We start from the raw sequence: 27,321 nt of genomic DNA, 5'->3' as shown, positions 1-27,321 counted from the left end.
ATTCAGTTCAACATGATTTTACACAGCCTACCCCACGCAAAATGCACTTATCAGGCAAAGTCTTCAAGACACTCCCATTATAGAACACCCTTGGCATTTGAGGATTTAACGTCTCCTGAATCTCCCCTTCACTAACCAGCATGAAGGTCAGTGACAAGGCAAATTTTTCTGAGATATAAATGTGAGTAGGATAAGGTCAATGTGTGTGCTCAGTCACTTCAGTCGTGTCCAACTCTGCGACTCCAGGGAATAGCCCCCAGGCTCCTCTGTCCATGGGATTCTCCAGGCAGGAATACTGGAGTGTGCTGTCATGCCCTCCACCAGGAGATTTTCTTAACCCAGGAATCAAACACGAGTCTCCTCTGTCTTCTACACTGGCAGGTGGAATCTTTACCGCTGAGCCAAGGGGAAGCCCAGTCAATAATTTAGTTGCTCCAGAAAGAGCCACTGAATTAATGATAGCCCAGTCAAGTGCCCCATCACTACCTCTAAGTGTATGGTTGTAGTCTTCTTCTTGAATTATATATACTCTGTGTGTGAAGTTGCTTCAGTCACGTCCGACTCCGCGACCCCAGGGACTGCAGCCCACCAGGCTCCTCTGTCCATGGGATTTTCCAGCAAGAGTACTGGAGTGGGTTGCCATTCCCTTCTCCAGGAATCTTCCTGACCCGGGGATTGAACCCAGGTCCTCCACACTGCAGGCAGACGCTTTACCATCTGAGCCAAGAGGGAAGCAGGTGATCAAAATGTGAGGATTTTTGAAGATCTTACAATAGATTGTTAATATCAAGTAAAACTCTTAGAAGTTCAAATCCCTCAATTGGGAAGGTTCTTAGCGAAGCATTATTTCTCTGGTCACCCTCTTGCCTTTGGATAGAAGAGCTCTATAAGCCAACTAGGACAGATATAATTATCTTTTCTTGTTCTGAAGCTTTCTAAGGATGGACACTTCCCAGATACTCTCTATAGCTGCTTCCAGCATCTTCTCACTCATTTCAGTCAAGATGTTCTTCCTTATGTCCAATTTAAACTTTGCTTCTTTCTTCAAGTTAAGAGTTTCTCAGAAGAGGCATAAAATCCATGCTCTCATTTTATTTTCAATGAGCACCTAACACTGCACTTTAAGTAATATCTTGCATGCAAATAGGTTGAATGTGATTTAAATCAGTTAACAGATTAAAATGCTTTTGTAAACCTGAAGACATTAATCAAGCTACTCCTTAACCTTTACAAAGTTTAACTCTGGACTAAATAATATTAATTGCTAATACATTTCATCCTAGGACCCATTTTGTCAAGTATTAATGCCTCCTAATCTTCAAAACTTCTCTAGTTTAAATGTTGTCAGAAATAACAGTGTGTTATGATCTTGATTTAGTGACCTAACTACCACACATAGACCCTGAAGCCAGGATAGCTGGGTGCAAATCACAGCTCTATCATTTACTAGTTGTACAACTTTGGGCAAGTATTTTTTTTTTTAACTTTTCTATCTATGCCTCAGTTTCTTTACCTGTAAAACTGAGATAATAATGAGACATCCCTTATATGGCTGCATTTTGGATTAAGTGGGTTATTCACTTTCACTTTTCACTTCCATGCATTGGAGAAGGAAATGGCAACCCACTCCAGTGTTCTTGCCTGGAGAATCCCAGGGACGGGGGAGCCTGGTGGGCTGCCGTCTACAGGGTCACACAGAGTCGGACACGGCTGAAGCGACTTAGCAGCAGCTGCAGGGTTAATATTTGTAAAACGCTTAGAATGGTACTTGCTTAGAAGTACTCAGTAAGTATTATTATTATTATTATTACTAAGACTCCAAGATGATTTTCTAGGCCTTAAGATTCACATCTGATTAGTCTTGGTAATACTATCTTTACAAACTTCTTTGTACTATTTTCCCTATGTGGAATATCCATCACCTTCCTACCTAGATTATTTTCCTCTTGAACATCTCAGCTTGGTAGTGCTTTCTCTGTGATGTCATAAGTTAAGATCTCTTCATTAGGGCCCTTTTTTAGTGTTAATTGTGGTCAATAATGACCCCATAAAGATTGTTATCTTTTAATAACCTATTCTCTCAATTATATTCTTGGCTGTTCCTTGAATGAATAAAGTAAATCCTACAATTTTTAATAACACTTCCCAATTCCTAGCAAATCTCTTTGCTCTTATAATACTCTTGATAAACAAAGGTGAGCTGATAGATGATATTTTTATCTGTTTGATTATCTCAAATTTTAGTATAAAAACTCTTATTAGGTTATCTACTCTACCTTATGTCCATTGTTGAAGTTCATATAAGGTGCTCGTAACAGTGACTGGTACTTAATATGTGTTCAGTGAAGGAAGGGGAAGGAGAAGAGGAGAGGGAGGAAAAGGAAAACAAGAAAGAAGAAAATAACTGATATTTCCCCCAAATCGGACAACATAATAGATCATTAAGCCTTCAATGACTTAAGAAGAAAATATAATTTATCCCCATTTTAAAGATGAAGAAAAAGATAAATAAATAAAGATGAGGAAATTCAGGTTTTGAGTAGCACGGGGTGATCATAAACCCTGGCTTTCCCGACAGTGTTGGTTTACACTTCTTGATCCAGGTATTATTAGTAGTGCTCCTTTTCATCCTCAATGGTTCATGTTTGGACAATCAATTATATTATTATTCTAGAGTTAAAAAATACTAAGGCAACAGGGCCTGTAGGTACAGGGGCTGCAATTAAAATAATGTTACCTTCAGAGCCCTCATTCCCCCGGCTAAGCCCATGGAAAACCACACAACCCATTTCTTTCACTGACCAGGAAGTAACACAAAATGTGAACGTTAGAGAGGTATGGGGGGGCCATACACAGGTTGAAATTTTAAAATGTGAGAGGTCTCAGAGTGAGCACCAAGAGAAAATGGTCAGGAGGAAAGGTGTGAGAAACTCTTTTCATTTTTTTTTTTCTGTCAGATGTCACAGAATAGTTTCACAATGAGAAGTAGTACTGTGAATTTCAACTGCCTGATGAAAATCCCAGCACTGAACAAAAATATCATTATGTTTGATTATGCAAGATGTGAATTAATGTTATTCCTGATATCCTAGCATTAAAGCAGGAGAAATTCATTACCAGTCTAGGAGATAACAGTAAAACAATAAAAACACCAGTATTTAATATCCATAGTAGTTTACAGTTTTACATCACATATACAGAGCACATATTTGTATATGATTTAACCTCTTTTGATTCTTCCCACTCCCTGAAATAAGTAGAACAGACACTATTATTTCCATTTTACATGGAACTGAGAATCAAAGGGCTTAAGTACGTCATGAGATTCATACTTGAGAGTATAAATTAGAATACAATCTCATCCTGACATTTTAAAGTGATTTAAATTATTTAAATATAACTTGACAGAAGCATATTCAAGGGGAATGTACTTAAGGAGAAAAACCAAAATTGTGTTCACCAGATGGGGAGTGTCTGGACTTAAAAAATTGCCAGTGTGTTGCCCATTAGACACTGATTTTAACTATGCAATTCATCAGGTTATTAAAACTGTGGGATATTATTGCCACCTGGCCCCGTCAGCATAGATACTATGCTTTCAGACAACGGGAGTGAATTTGTTGATTTCCCATCTTGGGCTCCAGAATGTTGAGTATCACTGTCAGATAAAGCACAATTCTTTCTGAGTGGAGAGCGGACAGCACAAATGCTGGGTCAGCACATCTCACTCTGCAACTGTGTTGACCTCTTTTGTATTGGTTCCCAAAGTAAGGAAACTGCTGATTCTGAGAAAGTATGACGTAAGTTCTGTTTCCTCACTTTTCTCCTATTCTTTTCTAGTCTTCTCTTAAGCAAACCTGTTCTGTCATTCAATCATTCATTCACACATTGGTGCAAATACAAGAAATAAAAACTAGCATGATTAGTGCCTCTCTGGGAGTTATTTGCCTTTCACCAGGAATCAGAACAGAGGCTATTGAGATCTGATGACGGTATTTCAAGCAGGCAGCTTCTGAATCCATCTTCCATAGGTGTTCCCCAACCAACTACTGAAAGGGCCCCACATTTCTGCTCAAAACTAAACCTCCGCTCGGTCAGATTGAATAGTATTGAAAAAGAATAGTGGAATTTGTTTGGTTTGAGGTTGGGCTCACATATCTCTGTCCATTCTGCAAAAGCCAAAGTACAAATCCTTTAAAATGTGTGAAAGCTCAATGGTAATGAGGCAAAAAAGATCTTCATGACCCAGATAATCACGATGGTGTGACCACTCACCTAGAGCCAGACATCCTGGAATGTGAAGTCAAGTGGGCCTTAGGAAGCATCACTACAAACAAAGCTAGTGGATGTGATGGAATTCCAGTTGAGCTATTTCAAATCCTAAAAGATGATGCTGTGAAAGTGCTGCACTCAATATGCCAGCAAATTTGGAAAACTCAGCAGTGGCCTCAGGACTGGAAAAGGTCAGTTTTCATTCCAGTCACAAACAAAGGCAATGCCAAAGAATGCTAAAACTACCGCACAATTGCACTCATCTCACATGCTAGCAAAGTAAAGCTCAGAATTCTCCAAGCCAGGCTTCAGCAATACATGAACCATGAACTTCCAGATGTTCAAGTTGGTTTTAGAAAAGGCAGAGGAATCAGAGATCAAATTGCCAACATCCATTGGATCATCGAAAAAGCAAGAGAGTTCCAGAAAAACATCTATTTCTGCTTTATTGACTATGCCAAAGTCTTTGACTGTGTGGATCACAATAAACTGTGGAAAATTCTTCAAAAGATGGGAATACCAGACCACCTGACCTGACTCTTGAGAAACCTGTATGAAGGAAGCAACAGTTAGAACTGGACATGGAACAACAGACTGGTTCCAAGTAGGAAAAGGAGTACGTCAAGTCTGTATATTGTCACCCTGCTTATTTAACTTATAGGCAGAGTACAACATGAGAAACGCTGGGCTCGATGAATGACAAGCTGGAATCAAGATTGCCGGGAGAAATATCAATAACCTCAGATATGCAGATAAGTGAAAGTGAAGTTGTTCAGTCATGTCTGACTCTTTGCGACCCCATGGACTGTAGCCTACCAGGCTTCTCTGTCCATGGGATTTTCCAGGCAAGTGTACTGGAGTGGGTTGCCATTTCCTTCTCCAGGGGATCTTCCTTCTCCAGAGATCAAACTCAAGTCTCCCGCATTGTAGGCAGACACTTTACCCTCTGAGCCAGCAGGGAAGTCCTAATATGCAGATAACACCACCCTTATGGCAGAAAGTGAAGAAGAATTAAAGAACCTCTTGATGAAAGTGAAAGAGGAGAGTGAAAAAGTTGGCTTAAAGCTCAACATCCAGAAAACTAAGATCATGGCATCCGGTCCCATCACTTCATGGTAAACAGATGCAGAAACAGTGGCTGACTTTATTTTTCTGGGCTCCAAAATCACTGCAGACGGTGATTGCAGCCATGAAATTAAAAGATGCATATTCCTTGGAAGGAAAGTTGTGACCAACCTAGATAGCATATTAAAAAGCAGAGACATTACTTTGCCAACAAAGTTCCGTCTAGTCAAGGCTATGGTTTTTCCAGTGGTCACGTGTGGATGTGAGAGTTGGACTGTAAAGAAAGCTGAGTGCCAAAGAATTGATGCTTTTGAACTGTGGTGTTGGAGAAGACTCTCGAGAGTCCCTTGGACTGCAAGGAGATCCAACCAGTCCATCCTAAAGGAGATCAGTCCTGGGTGTTCACTGGAAGGACTGATGCTGAAGCTGAAACTCCAGTACTTTGACCACCTGATGGGAAGAGTTGACTTATTTGAAAAGACCCTGATGCAGGGAAAGACTGAGGGCAGGATGAGAAGGGGACAACAGAGGATGAGATGGCTGGATGGCATCACCGACTCGATGGACATGAGTTTGAGTAAACTCCGGGAGTTGTGATGGGCAGGGAGGCCTGGCGTGCTGCGGTCCACGGGGCTGAAAAAGTCGGACACGACTGAGCACTGAACTGAAAGTGAATGAGGCAAAACCCATTCACCACGTCACGCTGTGTCCTACGACAGGGGTTTCGGGCACAGCAGGGCAGACGTCTGTAAGGTCTCGGAAGTCTTTCCCTTCCACAATTTCAGAGAACCAGGTTATGAAGTTCTCTTCACACTTCATGACAGCGCAGCTTGTAGGGGTGTTTCCCAAAGTAGGGTAGACAGGGATGTAGGAGGTATGCACCAATAACCCACACAAACTGGATATGACTTTCCAGTTTTGTGAGTACCTTTCACTCTTCAAATTTTTCATCCTGCCCTCCTCCTTCTGTTTCCAGCTCTGAAACGTCTGAGAATCAGTTCCCACCACATTTAGCCAAAAGTTTTCAGTTGACTAACGTGAATCTTCATAGTGAATCTTCTCTGTCTCCTCTCATCAGCCTCAACTCCATGGTCAGTTTGAACCGGGATCTTTGTTCTTAGACTGTTCCTTTGGGATGTGCTGAATTGTGTGTGTGTGTGTGTGTGTGTGTGTGTGTGTGTGTGTGTTGCAGGCGGGGGGAGCAGAGAAGTGGTGATGTCAGTGGAAAAAAAATCTCTTATCTCCATTTAATGTGGTAGTTGATTTAACACATTTACTGGTTATGACAAATGACTGTGTGGGTGTGGAAGTTTCAGACAAAAGTTGATGTTTCAAAGCAAACATTCATGTTTGAGGTAAGGATACATTTACAGCAGCTATAAGTAGATAAGACAGATATAATAGATATTATATGCTTCCATAGTAAATATGTATTTCTGAATTAGGTATATCACTTGCTTTATATTTTCAAATTTGATTAAATTCCTTGGTTATCATTTAAAATTTAACTTGGCTCCTCCAAAATCACCCCAAATGCCTGAGAAAACCTTTTTCGTGTGCTTCCTTTTATGTTTTACTTTTCTTCTATTTAAATGCTATTCACTTTGTAGTCATCAATCCAGTTATTCTTTGTAATTTCTTAAATGTTTCCAGAAATATTGAAAGTCCAGGTACCAACACACAGATTACATTTTGAAAAATGAAATGAATTCACTAATTTTTAAAGACAATGAATACTTAAATGTGTATACATATATATGCATATATTTATACTTTGAGATTTGTCATGAAATGATTTTGTGTCTCTAAAACTGGCTGTGCCACCTGATAGAGTTGTTTCTATGGAAATGGCTCATGATTCACGATCAACATAAAAGAAAATTGCTTATGAAAGTATAAGGTAGGCCTGACAGAGGAACTATTAATTTCTGAATTAGAAATTTTAAATGCCATTATTACTAACACTTTTTTATGTCTAGGAAAATTCTTTTATAATCCTAATAAATGTTATTAAGTCTCTATAATATGCTAAGAACTACATACAGAGCATAGAGTATAATCCTGAACTTCCTGTAGCTAACATAGTGCTGGGGTAGGAGGCGGAAGACAAGGCTAATAAAAACTTTATATGAACTTAAAGAAAATCATTATGTTATATTGGGTCTTTTGTCTTTTCAGAGTCTTAGACTTTTCAGAGGTTTGCTTCTATGCCCTAGACATTCTTCCTCCAGCAGATTCCTCTTCTATGTGGCTACAGACAAGACTATAGAAGAAAGATGATTTCTTGTGGATTTTGAAGTAGATCTAGATGCATTTGGGTGGAAAGAGATTACAGGTGGGAGAAGGGAGAAATGATGGCTTCTGACATGGGAAAATGTTCTAGGCACAGGTAGGATTTCAAATAAATGTCATTGAACTGTCTCTATGGAAACCACAAAGGGATTTCTCTTGACTAGAGAATCGAATAGCATTCTCTTGAAAATAATAGATCAAAAGAAAAAAAAAAAAAAGCAACCTCCCCATGAGTCACAGAGGGTTAGAGTAGGCAGAGATCCTGAACTTTCAATAAATCTATTCTTCTACCTTCAGGAAGGTTCCCAAATAAACCTTCTCATTCAAACAGGATTCTCTCTTAGCAACTTCCCTGATGAATCCATTCAGCAACCAGAACAAGACTCCAGGCCTCTAATTTCCTGGTTGCATCCCAAGGACCTTAACGCATACTCTTTCCACTGCGGTAGGGATTGCTAACAGCTACCTTCTGTCTGAACCCTTCTGTTTAAGTCTATTTCTCTATCTGCTTCTCTGCCTTCTTTCTCTGAACTCAATGACACAATCTATAAATACGCCTTTGCTTAAATAGGTATCCACTTGCCAGGAGACCATTTGTGGGGGTAGGGCTCTGTTGAAACCTTGTTTCAACAAGGTTGTTTAAAATCAACCCCACTAAACCATTCAAATGTTTTTGCTCTTCTGTAAAGCTCCTGGGAGTCACTTTTGAATTTTCTGGCAGCTAAGCTTCACTTCTGCTGGCCCCACTTGTGCTGTCTATTATACCCCGTCTCATTTCAGAGCCAAATGCACTTTCTACAAGGACTCACACTGCTTTCATATGATTTCCCATGGAAACACAGTGTTCCAGAAGGACTCTGAATCATTTTAGGGACTCGACGGAGAAGACAGCAGATGCTGTGTAAGTGAGTTCCACACAAATCTTTTTTCCCCCCACCTATAGGGTTTTATAAAAGCAAACGAAACAGCATACAAAGGTCACCTCTCTGGGGCATTTTGAAAAGTAGGTTCTCAATCTTATCAGGGTCTGGGTCCTCCTAGATAAAGAACAGTGTTGCTACAGATTAAAGTTGACTGCACTGAATGTTCTCTGTCTTTGGCCAGCACCATTTCTCCAAATCTCTAACCAGGTCATTTCAGCCACCACATGTATGGGCTCAGAATTTTTCCATGTAGAACTTGCCTTATTTGTGAACTGAACTGGAAGGGTCACCAAGAAACTAGTTTTTTTCAGGATAGGCCAACCTCCAAAATATGCTACCTCTGTATTTCCACAAGAGGGACTTCACAGGTGACTCAGTAGAGAGGCAGACAGCCAAGGAAGGAGATGCAGGAGACCCGAGTTTGATCTCTGGGTCGGAAAGATCCCCAGAAGAGGAAATGCAACCCACTCCAAAATTCTTGCCTGAGAAATCCCAAGGACAGAGGAGTCTGGCGGGCTACAGTCCGTGAAGCTGCCAAGAGGGAGATACGACTTAGTGACTGAGCACCTTCCCACAGTCTTGTAACAACATGCTCTGAGATTTTTTTCCTAAAAAAATCTGTAAAGACATCTCCTTTAGTGGTGACAAGATGGCTGGTACTTCCTTTCCTGTTTCCCGCCCTGGGCAGATGGTGCCATCTATGCCCATCATTCAATATGGAAGCCATAGGGTATCTTAGGCTCACTGCCTCTCTAACTTCCAATATCTGACCAGTCACAAAACCCCTCTGATTGACTTCTGTTTGAATCTTTTTTTCTCTTCCTTTCCATTCCTAGAGCTACTGTTCCACTTGAGGCATTTATCATCCATATGAAGTGTCACACACCCTCTCATGCTTCTTAACTGGAAATGTTTGCCCCTGCTTTAGCCTCTCTACTTCACTCTCCATGAAGCCATCAGAATGGTCTATCTGAAAAATAAAATGTAGCTACCTGTTAAATCCACAGCAGGTTTCCTGTGTTTCAGAATTAGGACTCATTTCCTTAATGCACACATGCCATCATTTCTTTCTGTTTCTCTGCCTCTCTAACTTTGTTTTTAAAGTGAAAATGCAAAATGTGTAAAAGTTTTAAAAATCAAACGATTCAAAGGGGCCTATAAAGAATGTTAAGTATCCCTCCAAGTCACACTCCTAGTGCTGGTTCTACTTCCAAGAGGCAGTCACTGTTACTCATCTCCTGAGCCTTCTTGCAGAAGTGGTCAGTGCATATACTACACACACACACACACACACACACACACACACACACACACACACACACACGCTTCTAAAGAGGCTTCTTTTTACATAAGCAAGAACACTCAGTAACACTGTCCTACATCTTGCTTTGAGCATCCTGTTTGATCTTGAGACAGTCTTCCCTGTGCCCTTCAGGTTCTCACAAGAGTGAACGGCCTGCAGTTCCCATGCTGTGTGCGGGCACACTTGCCAATGCTTATGCCCTTCCTTTTGCTTGGAAACTATTTCTTCTCATTTGCAGCCTACACAGGGCTCTCACTACTAGTCCTCTTTAGGATTTACCCCAAGTATTAACCCTTCACCATTCCTTAGAAACTACTTCTCCATGCTTCCACAGGACACGGACATGCAAATCTCTATCACAGCCCCTACCACATTGTTTTAAAATCACTATTTCTGCATTTTTCTCTACACCATAAAATATTTGAAGATATGGAACACATCCTAGTCATTTTTCCATTCCTAATACCGAGTTCATGACATGATAAAAGACTAATTGTTCAGTATGTGCCGAACCAAAACAGCCCCCAATCAAGGTAACTATGAGTGTTTCAAAATCTTCCAAAAAGGAAAAAAAAATTACTTCAAGCATAGAGATCTTTGTTTGTTTTTTAAAGACTATAAACTCCATAAAGACAGAGACCTTATCACTAAAGTGCTTTAATCACTAAAATGGTTGAATGCGTGCTTTTGGGAAAAGGCCTTTAATCTTAAATATGCAAAACAATGACAGTTTTATTGGGATTGTAAGAGACAAAATACACTCAGTACTTAATGGAGGGGTAGAAGAAAAAAAAACTACTAGCAGAAAAACAGAGAGGAATATGAGGATTTAAGAAGGGGATACTGAGCTCCCTAAAGAAAACCTATTCATCTTTCACTCATCTTAGGACCAGTCTCTTTTTTCCTAAGTTATCACCACTGATAGGAATTAATTTAAAACCTTTCTTGATCATTTCTGTCAAGTGCTGAGTAATAGATTGTTTTATGCTACTGACTATAACTACTCTCAACAACCAGAAGTCAAGAGACTTCATGAAACGCATAATCTTCTGAAAACAGAAGTATTCTAAAATGCAAAAAGTCAATCCTGCTATTATGAAAAACAGGATTCAGTGTTTTGAAAAGTTCATGGGGAAATTGTATTAACATTTAATCAACTGCAAGGGTATAGCATTTATCTTTCCACTATCCTCAAGTATGATAATGGTCATTTGAGTTGTTAAAACTCAAATCAATTAAAAACATTTAATATCATTTACTTTTCTTTTGACATGTTTTACCTTCCCTGATAATGCAACACTTGATTCATGTGTGTTTTGAGAGTGCTATCAAGAACTTAGGGGGTCTGCCATGACAAAAACACCAAATATTTATAGAATTGATGTTCAGTTCAGGTGACATCTTGGCTTTACCTCTTGTTCCCAGACCACCTGATGGAAAGATTTTAGGTGATTTGGGTAAATCGTTTGGGATACCCAGATCTTGGAAACTAAAGCTCTCCTTCTGTTTCACATTGTGCTGAAATATTTGTTAGTTTGGCAACAGCTGAGCAAAGTTCCCCTTATGAATACGATGGACAGCACAGGATGGAAACACTTCAAATACACTCTTGGCTCCAAAGTGCAATACAATATAAACCCAGCATCATTCAAATCTCCTTTTGAATACCATTGATTCAACATTTCTTGTTGTTGTCCTTGGGAATGTGTTTAACTAGGGAAAAATGGATTATTATGCCATGACCAATTAAAACAGTAATCCAAGGGGCCCCAGATTGCACACAATCATTACAGCAATGTTCCCAGGAGACACCAGGAGTTTGCACTCAGTGTAATTCAATAAATGCTTGTTGACTGACACATCTAACAGACGAACAGAATGGAATAAGATGAGATCTGACAGGAGAGTACAGTGGAGAGGAAGAATCTGCATTTTGACAGAGTCTAAGTTTCTACAGTAGATATTTGAACTGGAAAAGATTTAGTAACTGGGTCATTTACCTTCATTTTATAGAAGAAAAACTTGAGAACTGGAGAAGTTAAGTGACTTACTCAAAGTCCCAAAGCTAAATACCAGCAGTGTTTTCTTACTTGCCTCACAGATAGGAGCCAGGTTCTGGAACCAGGCTGCCTGGGTTCCTGGCTCTGCCAGTGACTAGATCTGTAACTTCTGAGCAAGTTATTTAACCTCTTTCAACCTAACTTTCTCCCTCTCTCAACCTCAGTTTCTCCATCTATAATGGGGGATGGTGATTACAGAGCCTTCAATAGACACAAGTTTGAGCAAACTCTAGGAGACAGCGAAGGACAGGGAAGCCTGACAGCTGCAGCCCAAGGGGTCGCAAAGACTGGGACATGGATTAGCCTTTGAACAACAAACAACAAAATGAGTTACTGATAAAAGGATTTGATAACCATGTCTTCTACATAGGATATTCAACAAACGGCATTCAATAAATGCCACTGTTTATTTTCATTGTACTACGCACTTTAATTCCTAGTCTGGCCATGTAACCCTAGGAATATAGTATTTCAAATGTAACTTCAAACTTTAAAAAATCTGGATATGTTTGCTTTGATGTGGCTTAGAGTATACAAAGATCTATTATCTCCAAATGGAAAGGTAAAGGGAAGTTTTTCCTCTTTGAACTTCTCTAGATGGTACAATATTGCAACCCAGCACCTAAAAGGGAGACCTCGTTAATAAGAGAAAAACATATTTATATCTTTAACTGCTGATATCTGTTCATGCCTTTAAATAGTACTGACCTATTTATTCTATTTGCAAAGGAATTCTGTTATAACCTCGGAAAATTTACCGACGGCAGCAAGAGTATGTTCAGGCTATTTTATAAAGCTATTGCAGGCTCTTAGTAGGAGAAACCCAGTTTGCAGTATTCTTTATTCTGAAAAGGAAGAGTCCTTGGTGCTCTGTAAAGTCGCAGGAGAGTGTTGTGCAAGTTGCTCTGCTTGGAAGCACTTTCATAGCCATCATTTAAGGTTGGATGACTCACAAGTACTGACACAGGACTGAGTATCAGTTTTAAGTGAGCCCTACCAACAAGGCTCTTGTCTTTATCCTGTTCCTTATCATCAATTACTACACTAATTTTTGCTTTTGAGCACAGCTACCTGTTTGACTACCCAGAAGTTAATTTGAAACTTGAAACCTTGGAAAAATACCATCCTTAGAGAAATTTAAGAGAAAATAAAAGGTTCATTTCTTAATAATTCTAGGCCTTGGAAAAATGTACTGCAATCTTGCTTCTCAAAGGGCTGTCTGAAAGTGAAAGTGAAGTTGCTCAGTCGTGCCTGACTCTGCGACCCCATGGGCTGTAGCCTACCACGCTCCTCTGTCCACGGGATTTTCCAGGCAAGGGTACTGGAATGGGTTGCCATTTCCTTCTCCAGAGGATCTTCCCGACCCAGGGATCGAACCCAGGTCTCCCGCATTGCAGGCAGACGCTTTACCGTCTGAGCCAGCAGGCAGTCCTGGTGCTGTCTACGTTTGAGCAATTAACAGCATCTAGGAGTTGCTAACAATGCAGGATATCAGACCTCACCCCAGACCTCTGAATAAGAAACTGCATTTTAACATTTTGAGATCCCACACTGGTTCAGATAAACACTGAAGAATGAGAAGCACTGGCTTAGAGAAACGGGAGAGAGAGATTTCGGACAGGTGGTTACTGTTTGGTGTCATCAGGAGGGTGGTAACTAGACATAAGTGAGACACAAATGAAGTGGATACCAGAAACGTCTGGAATCAACTATTAAAATAAGAGTGGGATTTTGACAATAGAGGGTATTTCATAAATAAGATTTGTTTTTCTCTGGGGTATTATTTAGACAATTAAACTCATTTTAGTTTTTTGAGGAGGTGTTCTTAATATCAATTTTAATGCCTATAAGAGCAGTCACTGTGGCATCTATGAATGTATGAAGGAAGGAAGCAATGAACACACGACAGGTATCCAATCCTGGGAACAGCTTGGGTTGAGACCTACATTGGATTAGCGCTTAAATAGACGTCAAATCTTCTGGGGGTGGCCACTCGCAGACCACCATGTCTTTCGATGGGAGACAGAGAGTTGCGTGGTTGAGCTCCCCTTTGATGATTAGGAGCTACCTCTTTAATAAGAAGGAACAGCTAGTCATTGGAACCAAATACAAGGGTTCAACCTTTTGTTACAGGTATTTAATCATGTTCCTTCCAATCAATTACTCTAAGACTTGCTTATTATCTGTGTTTTACTGGGCTTTTATCAGCAGATGTCAGTGGTTACTTCAAGGCAGGTTCTGAGGGCTCCTGTCTCTTCTTGTTCCTACTGCTCTTTATTCCTCTTTGATCAGCCTTTTGTGTATATGTTTGTGTATGTGTGTAGGTATACAATTTCACAGAGATTGTTAAAAAAATAGGTTTGAGAGATTTAATTTAAAACACATGGAAATCAGTAGCTTTTTAAAGATGACTGTTTAGAAATAACAGTATTGTAGTTGCCATCACAAGCACAATCTATCCCATGATGCCAAAAGAAAAAGTCCTTCCTGATTTAATGAATAATATTTTTGCCTGAAAAGAAAAGTCCTGCTCTCAAGTATAGATTTTTTTCCCTGCATCAGAATTATTCTTCAGAGGTTTTCCATTTACTGTTCAAAACCAACAATTCTTGATTATAGAGATTCTTGACTAACAGAGCTCTCTCTCTCTTTTTTAAATTTAGGAAAAATATTTTTAAATCCTGAAGGACATGAATCAAAAATACTCCTGATGTGACGTTAGTCTTTAATAAAACAGACAATGTTAAAAACCAATCTGGAATTATATTTCACTTAGCATAGCATAAGAAAAGAATAAAAGTTAAAAGAACCTAGTTTCCAAACAGAACGTAGTTTTCAAAAGCATTAATGTAATGCATAGTTATGTCATTTTCCCAGTTGTGGAAATGGGTGGGTAATAATGGTAATGAATAAAAAATGTAAAAATGAGTAATGTTTTAGCAATAGATTTTAATCTAAATTTTCTTTAAAACTACTTTTATTATGTGCAATATCCATTCTTATTTGTTGTTAATTTTGTTGAAAATTCCCTATTAAATAATCTCAGAAATTATTGCCTATCAGGGTTCTGAAATATGCTCAATATAAAAGCAATAAGTCTTATTTCTCATTGACTTTTCAACTCTACTGTCTTGTCTAAAAATCAAAGCACGTCATAGACAGTGCTCTTAATCAGGGCTAACTATCCAGATTGTGTTTCTATAGAACGCTTGATCCTGAAGTCCTCCTTGTTTCCATTTTTTTTTTTTTTTTTTTTTTTGGAGTTATTTGCAATCTATGCATTTCAATGCTTTGTCATTGATGACAGAAGAAAAATTAAGTAAATGAAGGTTTATTTTTCTATGTTCAGTGGCTTCTATTTTCCTATCATGTCTCTAACACCATTGTGGAAAGGTAACGGGTAATCTGGTAGAACATATTTTTTAAGGGTTTATCCGTTGGGCGAATATTTTTAAAAAGTCAAGTACATACCTGGTACAGTGAATAAATCGATTTTCTTAAAATATTATTCCATAATAAAGAGCTATTTCCAACGGTAAAGCAATTAAATTCAATATATATATTTTTTTTCCTGAGCCTCTGTACAAATTCCACTGAACTGATTATACAGACCTTTTTTGTTATGGTGGTTGTTTTGGTTAAATAGCAACTTCCTATTCAGTTCAGTTTTGTTTAGGTTTTTAAACTGAAAAGTTGTTTGTAAACATAGTTAACAAAAGTACTCATTTTAAAAATTCTGAAAAGCATAGTACTCTGAAAAGCAGACCACTAGCAAATACATTGAGCTTTCCCAATCTTCTCCTATTTTATAAATTATCTGTGTGGGTACTTACAAGGTGCCAAATAAATGACTGAAAAGGAAAATATTTTCATCATTTATCTACCTGATAGAAACAGCTTGTTAAACTAATTCATTGCCTAATTTATCCAGTCACATGACATGGATTGGGTATGGTTTGTATATGTGCCCATGTTATTACATTCCCCAGTGTCTGTAAATAGCTCATTTGGGGTGCTTTGTAGCAGGGACATGTATATGAGAGAATACTATAAATGAGTCTATTAAAAACCTTTTCCAAGTCAGAGAATATTCATTGTGCATTGATATTTCAAAACTGCTTTTCTAATACCCCCATCAGATTAAAATACTGTTTAAAACAAGTTACTTAAAGCAGGGGAAGGTACAACTATAAAATACAAAATGTCATAGTCACACTTTTTAATCTACTCCAACTCAATATATTTTAAATATATGTATTTGTTCCCTGACATACCCTAAAAAAAAAATTCTTAAGCCTTAACATGCTAAAATAAAATGACACACTAGTAATGAAGTGAAATGAACTGACAATTCATTTAGCCTATCATTCTATAGCGTTTACAGCTACACAGTGATAAAATTCCCAAAGGCTTTAGTCTTTAAATTGTTAAGGCTATCTAAATTTCCACTGCCGCAATACATTTTTTTTTCCCGTAAGTGGAATGAAAATGGCATTTTTCTCAGGTAGATCTAGCTGTTCGCTGGGTGGTTTGTTCTAGAAAAGCAACAGGCTTTTCCCCCTGCCTTATAAGAAGCAACAGTTAGAAACTCTAACTAGAAAACTGCTACCCCACAGTGGTTGGAAACAGCCAATAGAGAAAGAGACATTATGATTTCGATCGATGTTGAAACAGCTTCAGAAGGAAGGAGGCAATATGAAATAAAAGAATGTTAACTCTTCGCGATGCAAAATTGCGCTGTGTTCCCTACACGTTACTGTCGCCCTCTGCCTTGCGCTCCCTGTTCCGCCGTCACTGATCATCAGGCTTTCCTCCGCATGCTTCGGCGTCTAACGCAAACCCAAGCTTGGTTCAACTTAAACTCTCAAGATGCAGCAAGACAAATCCATCAGCCCTCACGTGGGAGCAATGCAAGCCTCTCCCCAGAAGCCGGCTTGTACTTCCGTGCTAGCAGGCCAGCAGGGGCCGCGGCCCCAGCCTGTTGCACCTGCCGCCCGGGGTGCCGGGGCCTGGGAAGGGCGAGGACGCCGGGAAACCTCCGGTGGGCTTGGGTGCGTGATGCCGGGCCCTGACTGGGTCCGGCTTGTTCGCTGCGGGGATCGCGACTGGCGAGGAGGTTGCTGCGGGCCAAGGTGCGGGGGCCCGCGGGTGCAGGCCACCCGGCCGCCGGCAGATGGTGCCCTGCGCCGCGCGACACCCGCGGAAACCCTGCGAAAGTGCCGCTGACTCCGCCCCACCCGCTCCGCCGGCGCCAGTCACCCGTCCTTCCCCAAATAGTGCCGAGCACGTTTCCGCCTGAACACTGCAGTAGCCCGTGTGTGTGTTCAAAATACAAACCGGGGCCGGCAGGGCGTGTGTGCCAGAGCAGGGAGCGCGCTTGGAGCGGGATCCCGGGGCCGGGGCGAGGTGGCCGCCAACCAAACGCAGAGGGCGCGGGGACCGGTGCATTTCGCATCTGCGTAAGCGCGGCCGCCGGGCCAGTCGCGAGGCCACTCACCATGTTCACTTCGGAGACCATGTCTATGCTGGCGACATCGATCCTCATCCCGACGTCCACGGGGGGCCCTGCGGGGGACAGGGGCACATTGTGGACATAAGCTCAGAGCGGCCACAGGCTGGGGAGGGGAAGAGGGCTTCCCGGCGCTTACTACGTTCCGAGCGGGCTCCCACCACCCCGTCCCTGCACCCCGCTGCAGGGGGCAGCCTCCGAGAACAGGTGTGGGCACCGCGTGATGCAGTGACTATGCAGAGGGTATGCCGAGCCGGGGGGAGGCCGGCTCTGCCTGGGCTTCATCCACCTGAGCCTGGGGGTCCGGCGTCTGTGAGTGTGTGTGAGCGCGCGCGCGTGTTTGGCCAGAGCATAGGGCGTAGTGCACGCTGACGAAAATGACACGCTTCTCCTAATTTTTTTTTTTTTTTTTTTTTTACATTTATCTTCGCCAGGAAAGGAGAACGAGATATGGGTTACAGGTTGAAAAAAAAAACAAAACAAAAGATGAAGCATTACCTCCGAAGTCCGGCCGCAAGCGAATGTCATATCCTTTGAGCAGTCTGTCCACTGTCTCTTTCACGTATGACATGTTGCTGGGCTCGTTGGCGCTGAAGGGAAGAAGTAGGGACCGGATTCAGAATGAGCACGAACTGCAAGCGGACATAAGAACAGACAGGCACACCTACCCCCCAAATAACGAGCTACATGAGCCAGCAAGCCCGTAAAAAGGAAACACCTGGGGGGAAAAAAGAGACATTCAACAGCCCCTGCTCACCTGTGTGCACAACAGACCATGGCAATCATCACAGGGAAAGAGAGGAGCCCCAAGCTCTCTCGATTTTGTACTGTCCACATTACTAACTCTGATTAAAGAATTGTCTTTTCTGCGAAGATTCAAGGAATGCAACTTAGTCGGCGGCAGGGCAGTGATTCCCGAATGGACCTGCGCATGCGCAGAGGGCGCTGACTCCCGAAAGACACCTGGTGTCTTGCAAACAATATTCCTAGTGGAGCAGGCAACAGATTTCAGTTCCTTCCAAGTTCCTGTCTGTGGTGCTCCGCGTTCTCCGATAGCAAAGATATCCTGCTGTTTCTTTGCTTCGGATGCTACGTGCATATGAATACGAATCTCTCTTTGTGCATTGGAGGTGGCTATGTTCATTTCCTTTCTGCCTCCAAACCGATTTTTGTACTCAATTCCCAGGGATCTGGTTTAGGCTGTCTGTGATTGGCATATTTCGTTGACAGTCACGGTAATCTTTGAACTGGGCGTCTGGAGGCGAGGTGGTTCTGTGCGTGCGTGTGTGTGTGAGTGATGCGGTGAGGGGAGTGAGGGGACGAAGTGAGTGGAGAGCGAGAGCCAGAGAAACTCAGGCTTATTTGTTCAGGCTCTCCTGAAAGGGTGTCTGGCGTGGTGTCCTTTCTCTCTTCCAGGAGGAGGAAGAGGAGCTGGTCGACTTTCGCAGCTGCTCTCCCGCCCCCCCGCTGTCTTCCCTCCCCGTTTCGTGTCTCTCCAGGCAAGAGAGGTGAGAGAAGCCAGCCATGAACCCGCACCTCGGACAGGCAGTTCTTTTTCTCGAGTCATTGGTCTCATTTTCTTCTAGGTTATAGCAAAGAAAATGTCTTTTTTATTGCCAAGTGTTAAGCTTGTGTCAGTAACCCAAAATAGGACCCTGAAACACCGAGAGGGTCTAACCTCTGTTTACTGGTAGATTGGGGTTCTGGAGGAACAAAAGCTATTTGAATTCAGTTCAGTCAATACAATTCGATAAAAGTCACTGAGCATGTATCAAGCAGGAATCCCTTTGCTAGGCATTTGTTCATAGATTAAATCTTTTACTATGTTCTAGGAATTCTGGGACTCAAAGACAAAAAGGATTTCTGACTGGGAAATTCACAGGCTCTTGGGAAAGATGGATGTAAATATATGTAAATTCAATATATCTCTATATAGCTTACATAGTGGCAAGAGGGTTGTTAATTCTACCACAGTGAAGTAGACAGGGATTCTGGAGAAAGAAGTTTTTTGCCAGAGCAGAGAGGGAGGGTAATTCCAGAAGGAGGGAAGAGAATATGCCAGAGACTTGAAAGAGACTTTGACAGACTATGAGACTTGAAAGCCCGTGGTCTGCTTAAATAGCTGAACCCTGGAAATGACCGAGCAGAATATAAAAGGCTGAAAGGAGTGAGGGAGGGAGCAAAAGGAAACCAAGGCTAGACCAGAAGGAAAGCTCCATTCTCCACTATGCACTTTTAAGCTTCTGGAAATCACTCACAGCTTTAAGTAACGATGGTCAGGGTCAGATTTAGGTTTTAAAATGTTCTGATAGAATAAACATGGTAAGAATGATTAACCTTCATCAGCTGTGGACTATTTGCTGGTTATCATGTATATTACATAGATGATCTCATTTACACCTGGTAGTAATCCAAATGTTATTACTATTACTATTATTATAATTTTATAGATGATGATACTAAGAACAAATCAAGGTAATGTAACTAGTTTAATACCAAACTGCTAATAAATGATGAAATCAGCATTTTAACTCAGAATCCATGGACCTATCTGCTGTATTCTATGAAGCATAGATCCCAAGAGGAAGAACCAGAGATGCTGAAAACAAGGAAGAAGAATTATTACGGTAACACCAAGCAAAAAGAAATGAAGTCAGATAGTGTTGAGCATGGAGAGGAGGTGATAGACCAGTACAAGTTTTCAGAAATAGAATCATCAAGTAGTTGTGAAGGTCAGGATTTGCAGACTTTTGAAAGCGGCCTAAACAATTATACATACATTTACACATGTGTAGATCTTGACATTCTATGTATATATTAATTTCATTTTTTCTTTGAGGCTCATGACAAGTATAAACACTATGGCCTTTTCTTCTGGCACCAGCATTAACTCAATCAATTTTCTTAATTGACTTAAAAGTATGTCGTCTACCTTTTTTAATTCATGTGGATCTGCTTTTAATGAGTGAGAGGATTTGTTTATGCTACAGGTCCTTGTTGAAGCATAGAACCCCTCTGTGCTGCACAACGCTGCAAAAGCTGCACTGGAGAAAATAAAATACATGGAGAGTTTATTTCACTCACTTATTCCTCAAATATTTATTGAACATTTACTAAATGTCAGACTCTATACTGGTGGTACAACAGCGGAAAAGAAAGCATACAGAGTCTCCTTCCACATGGAATTTGTTAATTGACCCATCTATTGGAAGTTGCAAATTGTTATCCTTGGTAGTCAAATTCAGTTTGTAAAAGATGTTATTTGTTAGGTGTTTGCTATATTTTTTAAGTTTATATAGCTTTTACTGGGATATATGTTTTCCAGTTGATTATAAACCTCAATCATTATTTTTGAATAATAACTAGGATTTTATTTAGCAGTATTAGCCAAAAGGTCAAAAATAATGGATAAGTACCTATAATATAATCATTCAGCATTTACAGAATGATTACTAAACATCTTTTCTCTTGATGTATGCTTACAAAAACTGAACAATTAAAAGAAAATGTTGATAGAGCTGAATATATCATTTTAGAGTTATTTTTAAAACATATGCTTGTAAAGTAATTAATCACGATACTTAAGAGGCACTTCAATTGAAGTATAGGACTACTTAATTAAATAGAGGTATGATATTGCAATCTAATTATAGTAGAAGTGTGATATTGCAATGAGACAATAATTTTTAAAAAAGAGTAAAAAAGGAAGAAATTAAGCTATCCTTATATCCATATGTTAAATTTATCTAGAGAGAAAAATCCAATGAAGTCTCCAAACATATAAGAATACAGTGAGTTAAACCAGACTTCTAACTTCAAAAGCAAATAACATTAAGTACATATTAGTAGTATTCCTGTACATAACTCATACAAAAACACATAAAATGGAAAACATTCTATTACAATAATAGCAAAAATTCTAATGTATCTAGGAATAACAGAAAAAAGTGTAAGAGCTTTTAGAGAATCTATATAATATTTTTGAAGGACATAAGACCTAGCTAAATGAAAACTATGTGGCTTGGGAGAGTCAATATTATAAAGATATTAATTCTATCCAATATAAGAAATATAATCAATTTGAATTAAAATTTCTACATTTATTGTGAAAATTAAGACCAGTTCTAAAATATAAATGCAAGAGTAAAGAGTGAAAAATGCAGAAAGAATGAAAAAAAAGATAAGATTTGGAAGATAAAAAGTATATGGGAGCACTTGACTTTGAGATATCAAGATTTTTGAGACATTGAAATTAAAACAGTTTCTGTTTAGTGTGAAATTCATTTAGATATAGTAAAGAAAATAGCACAGCCAAATAAACAGCATAAAAATATTCTTCTATTTTAGGAAAGATAGGAAAGGATAAGATATTCAGTAAATGCTGAGGGGACAATTTATTATTCATAAAGGGGGAACAAAGTAAGCCTTTACATTGTTGCCTGCACAAAAATGTATTACAGGTGGACACATAACTGAAATATAAAACCAAAACTTTAGAAAAATCTTGTAAGAAATATATTTATGATTTTGGTTCAGGGAAAGACTTACAAGGGGCTTCCCAGGTTGGCTCAGTGGTAAAAGAATCTGCCTGCCAGTGCAAGGGACTCAGGAGACATGGCTTTGATCCCTAGGTTGGGAAGATCTCCTGGAGGAGAAAATGGCAACTCACTCCAGTATTCTGGCCTGGAAAATTCCATGGACAGCAGAACCCAGAAGGCTATTGTCCATGGGTCACGAAGAGTGCTAATGACTGAGCACTTGAGCACAAAGATTTAAAGATAAATGAAAGTATTAATATAAATTATAAAAGGAAACTCTAGTAGTGATAACTACAGAAAATATAACCTTTAAATCAAAAGATCCTTTAATATAGTGAAAAGTCAACCAAAAGGTGTTTTCAGCAAATTTAACTGCCAAAATATTAGTATGAAGAAATTATCAAAAAAAATAACAATTTTCTAGAAGTCAATAAAAGAGTGAGAAAGAAAAAAGACAATGAGCCTCTCTAAGTGAGGGATTGCTAATTAAAACAATAATGTGGTGGTGGTTGTTTAGTGTCTAAGTGTTGTCTGACTCTTTGTGACCCAATAGACTGTAGCCCACCGGGCCCCTCTGTCCATGTGATTCTCCAGGCAAGAATATTGGAGTGAGTTGCCATTTCCTTCTCCAGGGGATCTTCCTGATCCAGGGATCCAACCAGGGTCTCCTGCATTGCGAGTGGATTCTTTACCAACTGAGCCACCAGGGAAGCCCTAAAACAATGATATACCATTCCAAATATATCAGATATGAAAAATTTAAGGATGTCAAATATTGGTTAGAGATGCTCATATAAGTACTTTCAGGAGGGATATAAATGGATCTGAATACTTTATAAAGAAATTTGTGCATGTCTGATAAAGTCAAAGATGCACACACCATTTGGCTCAGAATTTCCAGCACCAGGAACATACCCTAGAGACATATTCATGCAATCTAAGAATGTTGTTTGCAGTGTGGCTTTTAATAGTACAAAATTGGCAGCAACCTAAATATTTATCTATTGGGAATAAATATATAGTTATATAATAGAATAAAAACCTAAATATATAAAAAATTCTATATGCTTTTACACAGATAAATCCCAGCATAAAACATTAAACAAAAACAAAACAAAATAAAAAGAACTAGGCATGGAATGAAACAAATTGGCAGCATTAAGTAAAGTTAAAAACATTAAGTGAAAAAATCAGAATATATATTACTTGATGCATATAATACAGATTTTGGATAATAGATACTGTAAAGATAAATAACAAAATAAGAAGGGTACTAGGTTTTAGGATATAAAACATGCTTCAACTCTATATATACTTAATCCAAGAAAAAAAACTCAAGCAAATTAATCAAAACATGTGATATATATAGATATGATTCTGCTCTCTCTATATTTCTAGGTATTTAAAATATTTTATAAAAATTCATTAAGACTAATAAGTAACGAATTGGGAAGATAGATCTGTAATATCTATTATTAAAATATTGAAACACATCAATAAGGGAAAGAAATAAACCTAATAAGTAAATGGGCAAATGATTTTAACAGGACTCTCACAAAAGAAAGTTTTAAAAATAATATTAAAAACATCAACCTTGGGAATAAATAAATTAATTAATTAATACAATTTTTAAAAATATATGAAGTACTATTTTTATTCACTAGTTTGCTATTTTAAAAAAATTTAGCCTCAAGTATCATGAATGTTTTGGAGAAAGATAATTTCATACACTTTGGGGGCAGGATAAATTACCACAATCTATCTTAAAGGACAGTTTGTAATATTGTCATGGAATATGCAATTTTCTGAATCTACCTGTGGAATTTGCATTCTGTTTAATTGATCAGTGTTTCTGATTTAACCTAATGTGTACGTATTCCTGTATTCTATGCAAAAATGAAATGAAACTATTATTAGCACACTCCTGTATTCTTGCCTAGAGAATCCCATGAACAAAGGAGTCTGGCGGGCTACAGTCCATGGGGTTGCCAAGAGTCAGACATGACTGAGTGACTAATCACAAACACAGACATATATCATATATATTATATTAATGTATTATGTATATATCACATTCAATTATATTTAATAATTATTTAAAATATGTCTACATTGTGAAATGCTTACCACAACCAAGTTAATATAGCCATCACCTCTCATAGTGACCTTTTTGTGTGTAGGTGCAATGAAAGCACTTAAAATATACTCTCTTAGATTTCAATGATTATTGAATGATCATCTATAATGATTATTATTATATATGCAATGATTATTATCTATAATGCAGCCATGAAATTAAAAGACACTTCCTCCTTGGAAAAAAAGCTATGACAAACCTAGGCAGCAAAATAAAAAGCAGAGACATCACTTTGCTGAAAAAAGTCCTTATAGTCAAAGCTATGGTTTTTTCAGTAGTTATGTATGGTTGTGAGAGTTGAACTACAAAGAAGGCTGAGCACCAAAAAATTGATGCTTTTGAACTGCAGTGCTGGAAAAGACTCTTGAGAGTCCCTTGGACAGCAAGGAGATCAAACCAGTCCATCCTAAAGGAGATCAACCCTGAACATTCATTGGAACTGATGCTGAGGGGGAAGCTCCAATAATTTGGCCACCTGATGCAAAGAGCCAACTCGTTGGAAAAGACTCTGATGCTAGGAAACACTGAGGGCGGGAGGAGAAGGGGGTAACATGGGATGAGATGGTTGGATGTCATCACTGACTCAGTGGATATGAGTTTGAGCAAACTCCAGAATATAGTGAAGGACAAGAGAAGCCTGGTGTGCTGCAGTCTGCGGGTTCGCTAAGAGGTGGACGCAACTACGCAACTGAAGAGTAACAACAGCAAATCACCATGATGTACATTGTACTCCCAGATTCTTCTCATCTTACAACTGGTGAAAGGGTCCAAATGTTCATTTATGATCTGTTTTATCACAATCATTATTAGTAAGGCTTGAATTTTGCTAAGGTAGACATACTATCTTTGAAATATATATCCTTTTTATGCTTTCACGCTTTATTTTGTAGATTAAGTAACATTAATTTATTAAGATTATAAAATGTTTTACTTTGTTATTATGCTGAAGCCTTTGTATGTGTGGTCCATCACAAACTGTAGAAAGTCCTTAAAGAGATGGGAATACCAGACCATCCACCTTAGCTGTCTCCTAAGAAACCTGTAGGCAAGTCAAAAACCAACACGTAGAACCAGACATGCAACAACAGACTGGTTCAAATTTGGGGAAGGAGTGCGACAAGGCTGTATATTGTCACCCCGCTTGTTTAACTTAGATGCAGAGCACATCACGCTCCAGAGGATGATTACATGGCATCACAGACTCAATGGACATAAGTTTGAGCAAACCCTGAATGGCAGTCAAGGACAAGGAAGCTTGGCATGTCGCAGTCCTCGGGACTGCAGAGAGCTGGACACGATTTAGTGACTGAACAACAATTATAAGGTAGTCACACTATTAATGAAATACATATCCCTTGTTATGCATTCACGCTTTATTTTGTAGATTAACATTAATTTATTAAGATTATAAAATCTGTGTAACTTTGTTATTACAATAAATCTATTAACTAACAAGTATCATTTTTATCTGTGCTAATAATAGTTTCATTTCATTTTTGCATAGGAATTTATTCTTTAAAAGTTTATTATTGTCTTATAAAAATGTCTTGTGTTTCAGCCTATATTAGTAGCCAGTTATTTACCAGATTTCTAGCTGTTAATATGAAAAATGTCTTTTTTTCTACTTTGTATTTTTCACTCTTCTTATTCATATATTATAATGTGGACTTCTGAGAATAAATCTTCTATCATGTGATACAGTCAGGTATATTTTTATCTTTTTCATTTTACTTTTTAATCATGTCCTAACAATTTTATAAATTATGCTATTGCAAATAAATTAATATTTTACCCTTTTATTACATTTATACTTTTTTAAAATTTCTTCTCAGATTGCTATTTCCAATATTTCTACTATTTCCAGTAGTGAAAGTGGAATACTCTAAGGGTATTCCTTTCTTGTCTTAAAAGGAATTCTACTCAAATATATTACTTCTTATTTTAAAAGATCTTATTATTAGAGCTATTCCAAGTTACTGATTTTGTTAAAAACACTAATTTTATATGCTTAATAAGAATAGCTAAACATTTTTATAGACTTATTACTTACCAGTCCTATTTTAAACACTGGACATTTTTCGTGATTTTAGGTATTCTTCTGAGGCAGTGATACTGTGATTAGCTCTATTTTACAGATAAAGTAACTGAGACAGAGAAAGTTCATTAATATATCCAAGGTCAAACAGTACATCCAAGGTCACACAATGAAACGATAGAGAATTCAAATTTAGGAAGTCTGATGACAGCCCACACTACTCCGCCTGCTCAGCCCCTCAGTCGTGTCTACTCTGCAACTCGACGAACCGCAGCCCACCAGGCTCCTCTGTCCGTGGGATTCTCTAGGCAAGAATACTGCAGGGGGTTGCCATTTCTTTCTCCAGGGGACCTTCTGAACCCAGGGACTGAACCCACATCTCTTGTGTCTCCTGTATTGGCAGTCGGATTCTTCACCACTGTGTTACCTGGGAAGCCCTCCATACTACTTTTCACCAGTACACCATTAACTATGAAAAAATGTTGCCACTGTAAAATGCTTTTTAAACCTCTGTTGATATAATTACATGATTATTTTTTTTGCAAATTCTGCTATGCAATTAAATGCACTTTGGGTTTATTCTATGTTATGAGTGATTTACATTTTTAGAACAAGCCAGAATTAGAGACATTTTTCTCTTTAAGCACCACAGACCTGTGTTCCCCAAGTGGTATGTTGTAAAGTGTCAGCTGGAAGTGCTTGGCATGTTGTGACCTCTGACTAACTAATGTGGACCTGTGGGTAGAAGAAGATCAAAGAGAATTACTATTAAGTTGTTACCAGGGAGATATTGCCTTGTACTAAACTATGATTTTAAAATGTTGCCATTCATAACTCTGCTATATGTAGAGATTTTACAGGTTTTTTTTTAGTAGGAACTATTTATATTTTTCATCTTACTTATTTCATAGGTTAAATGTATCTGGAATTAACTGAAGGACAAAAGGGTTATAAATAGTGAGGTTATTATCCAGGTGAACAATTTTCTACCTAAATGTATAGTGTTAGGATTCATTCATTTACACAAAAAATATTTTGAGAATTATAAAACAATACAAGATTAAAAAGAAACTAGCCAGGTAAACACATATGAATTACTAGTCAGACTGGTTCCAAATAGGAAAAGGTGTACGTCAAGGCTGTATATTGTCACCCTGCTTATTTAACTTATATAGAGTACATCAAGA

At 38.8% G+C, this 27,321-nt stretch overlaps 1 protein-coding gene across 1 annotated transcript in view; it reads right to left on the bottom strand.

The window, feature by feature from the left end:
- The window catches only part of GABRB1 (gamma-aminobutyric acid type A receptor subunit beta1), a 430,249-nt gene extending 411,507 nt beyond the window's left edge, over positions 1-18,742 (bottom strand). Inside the window, exons 1-3 of the mRNA XM_061164681.1 lie at positions 18,182-18,742; positions 17,923-18,014; positions 17,413-17,480 (exon numbers count right to left, since the gene is read on the bottom strand). Coding sequence (XP_061020664.1) covers positions 17,413-17,480; positions 17,923-18,014; positions 18,182-18,261 — 240 coding nt within the window. The 5' untranslated portion in view covers positions 18,262-18,742. The remainder of the gene's footprint in view (positions 1-17,412; positions 17,481-17,922; positions 18,015-18,181) is intronic.
- Positions 18,743-27,321: the final 8,579 nt, after the last annotated feature.

This window comes from Dama dama, chromosome 17 (genome assembly GCF_033118175.1).
Source record: "Dama dama isolate Ldn47 chromosome 17, ASM3311817v1, whole genome shotgun sequence".
In the NCBI taxonomy this organism is placed as follows: Eukaryota; Metazoa; Chordata; class Mammalia; order Artiodactyla; family Cervidae; genus Dama; species Dama dama.
This window is presented reverse-complemented; position numbering and strand designations above follow the sequence as displayed.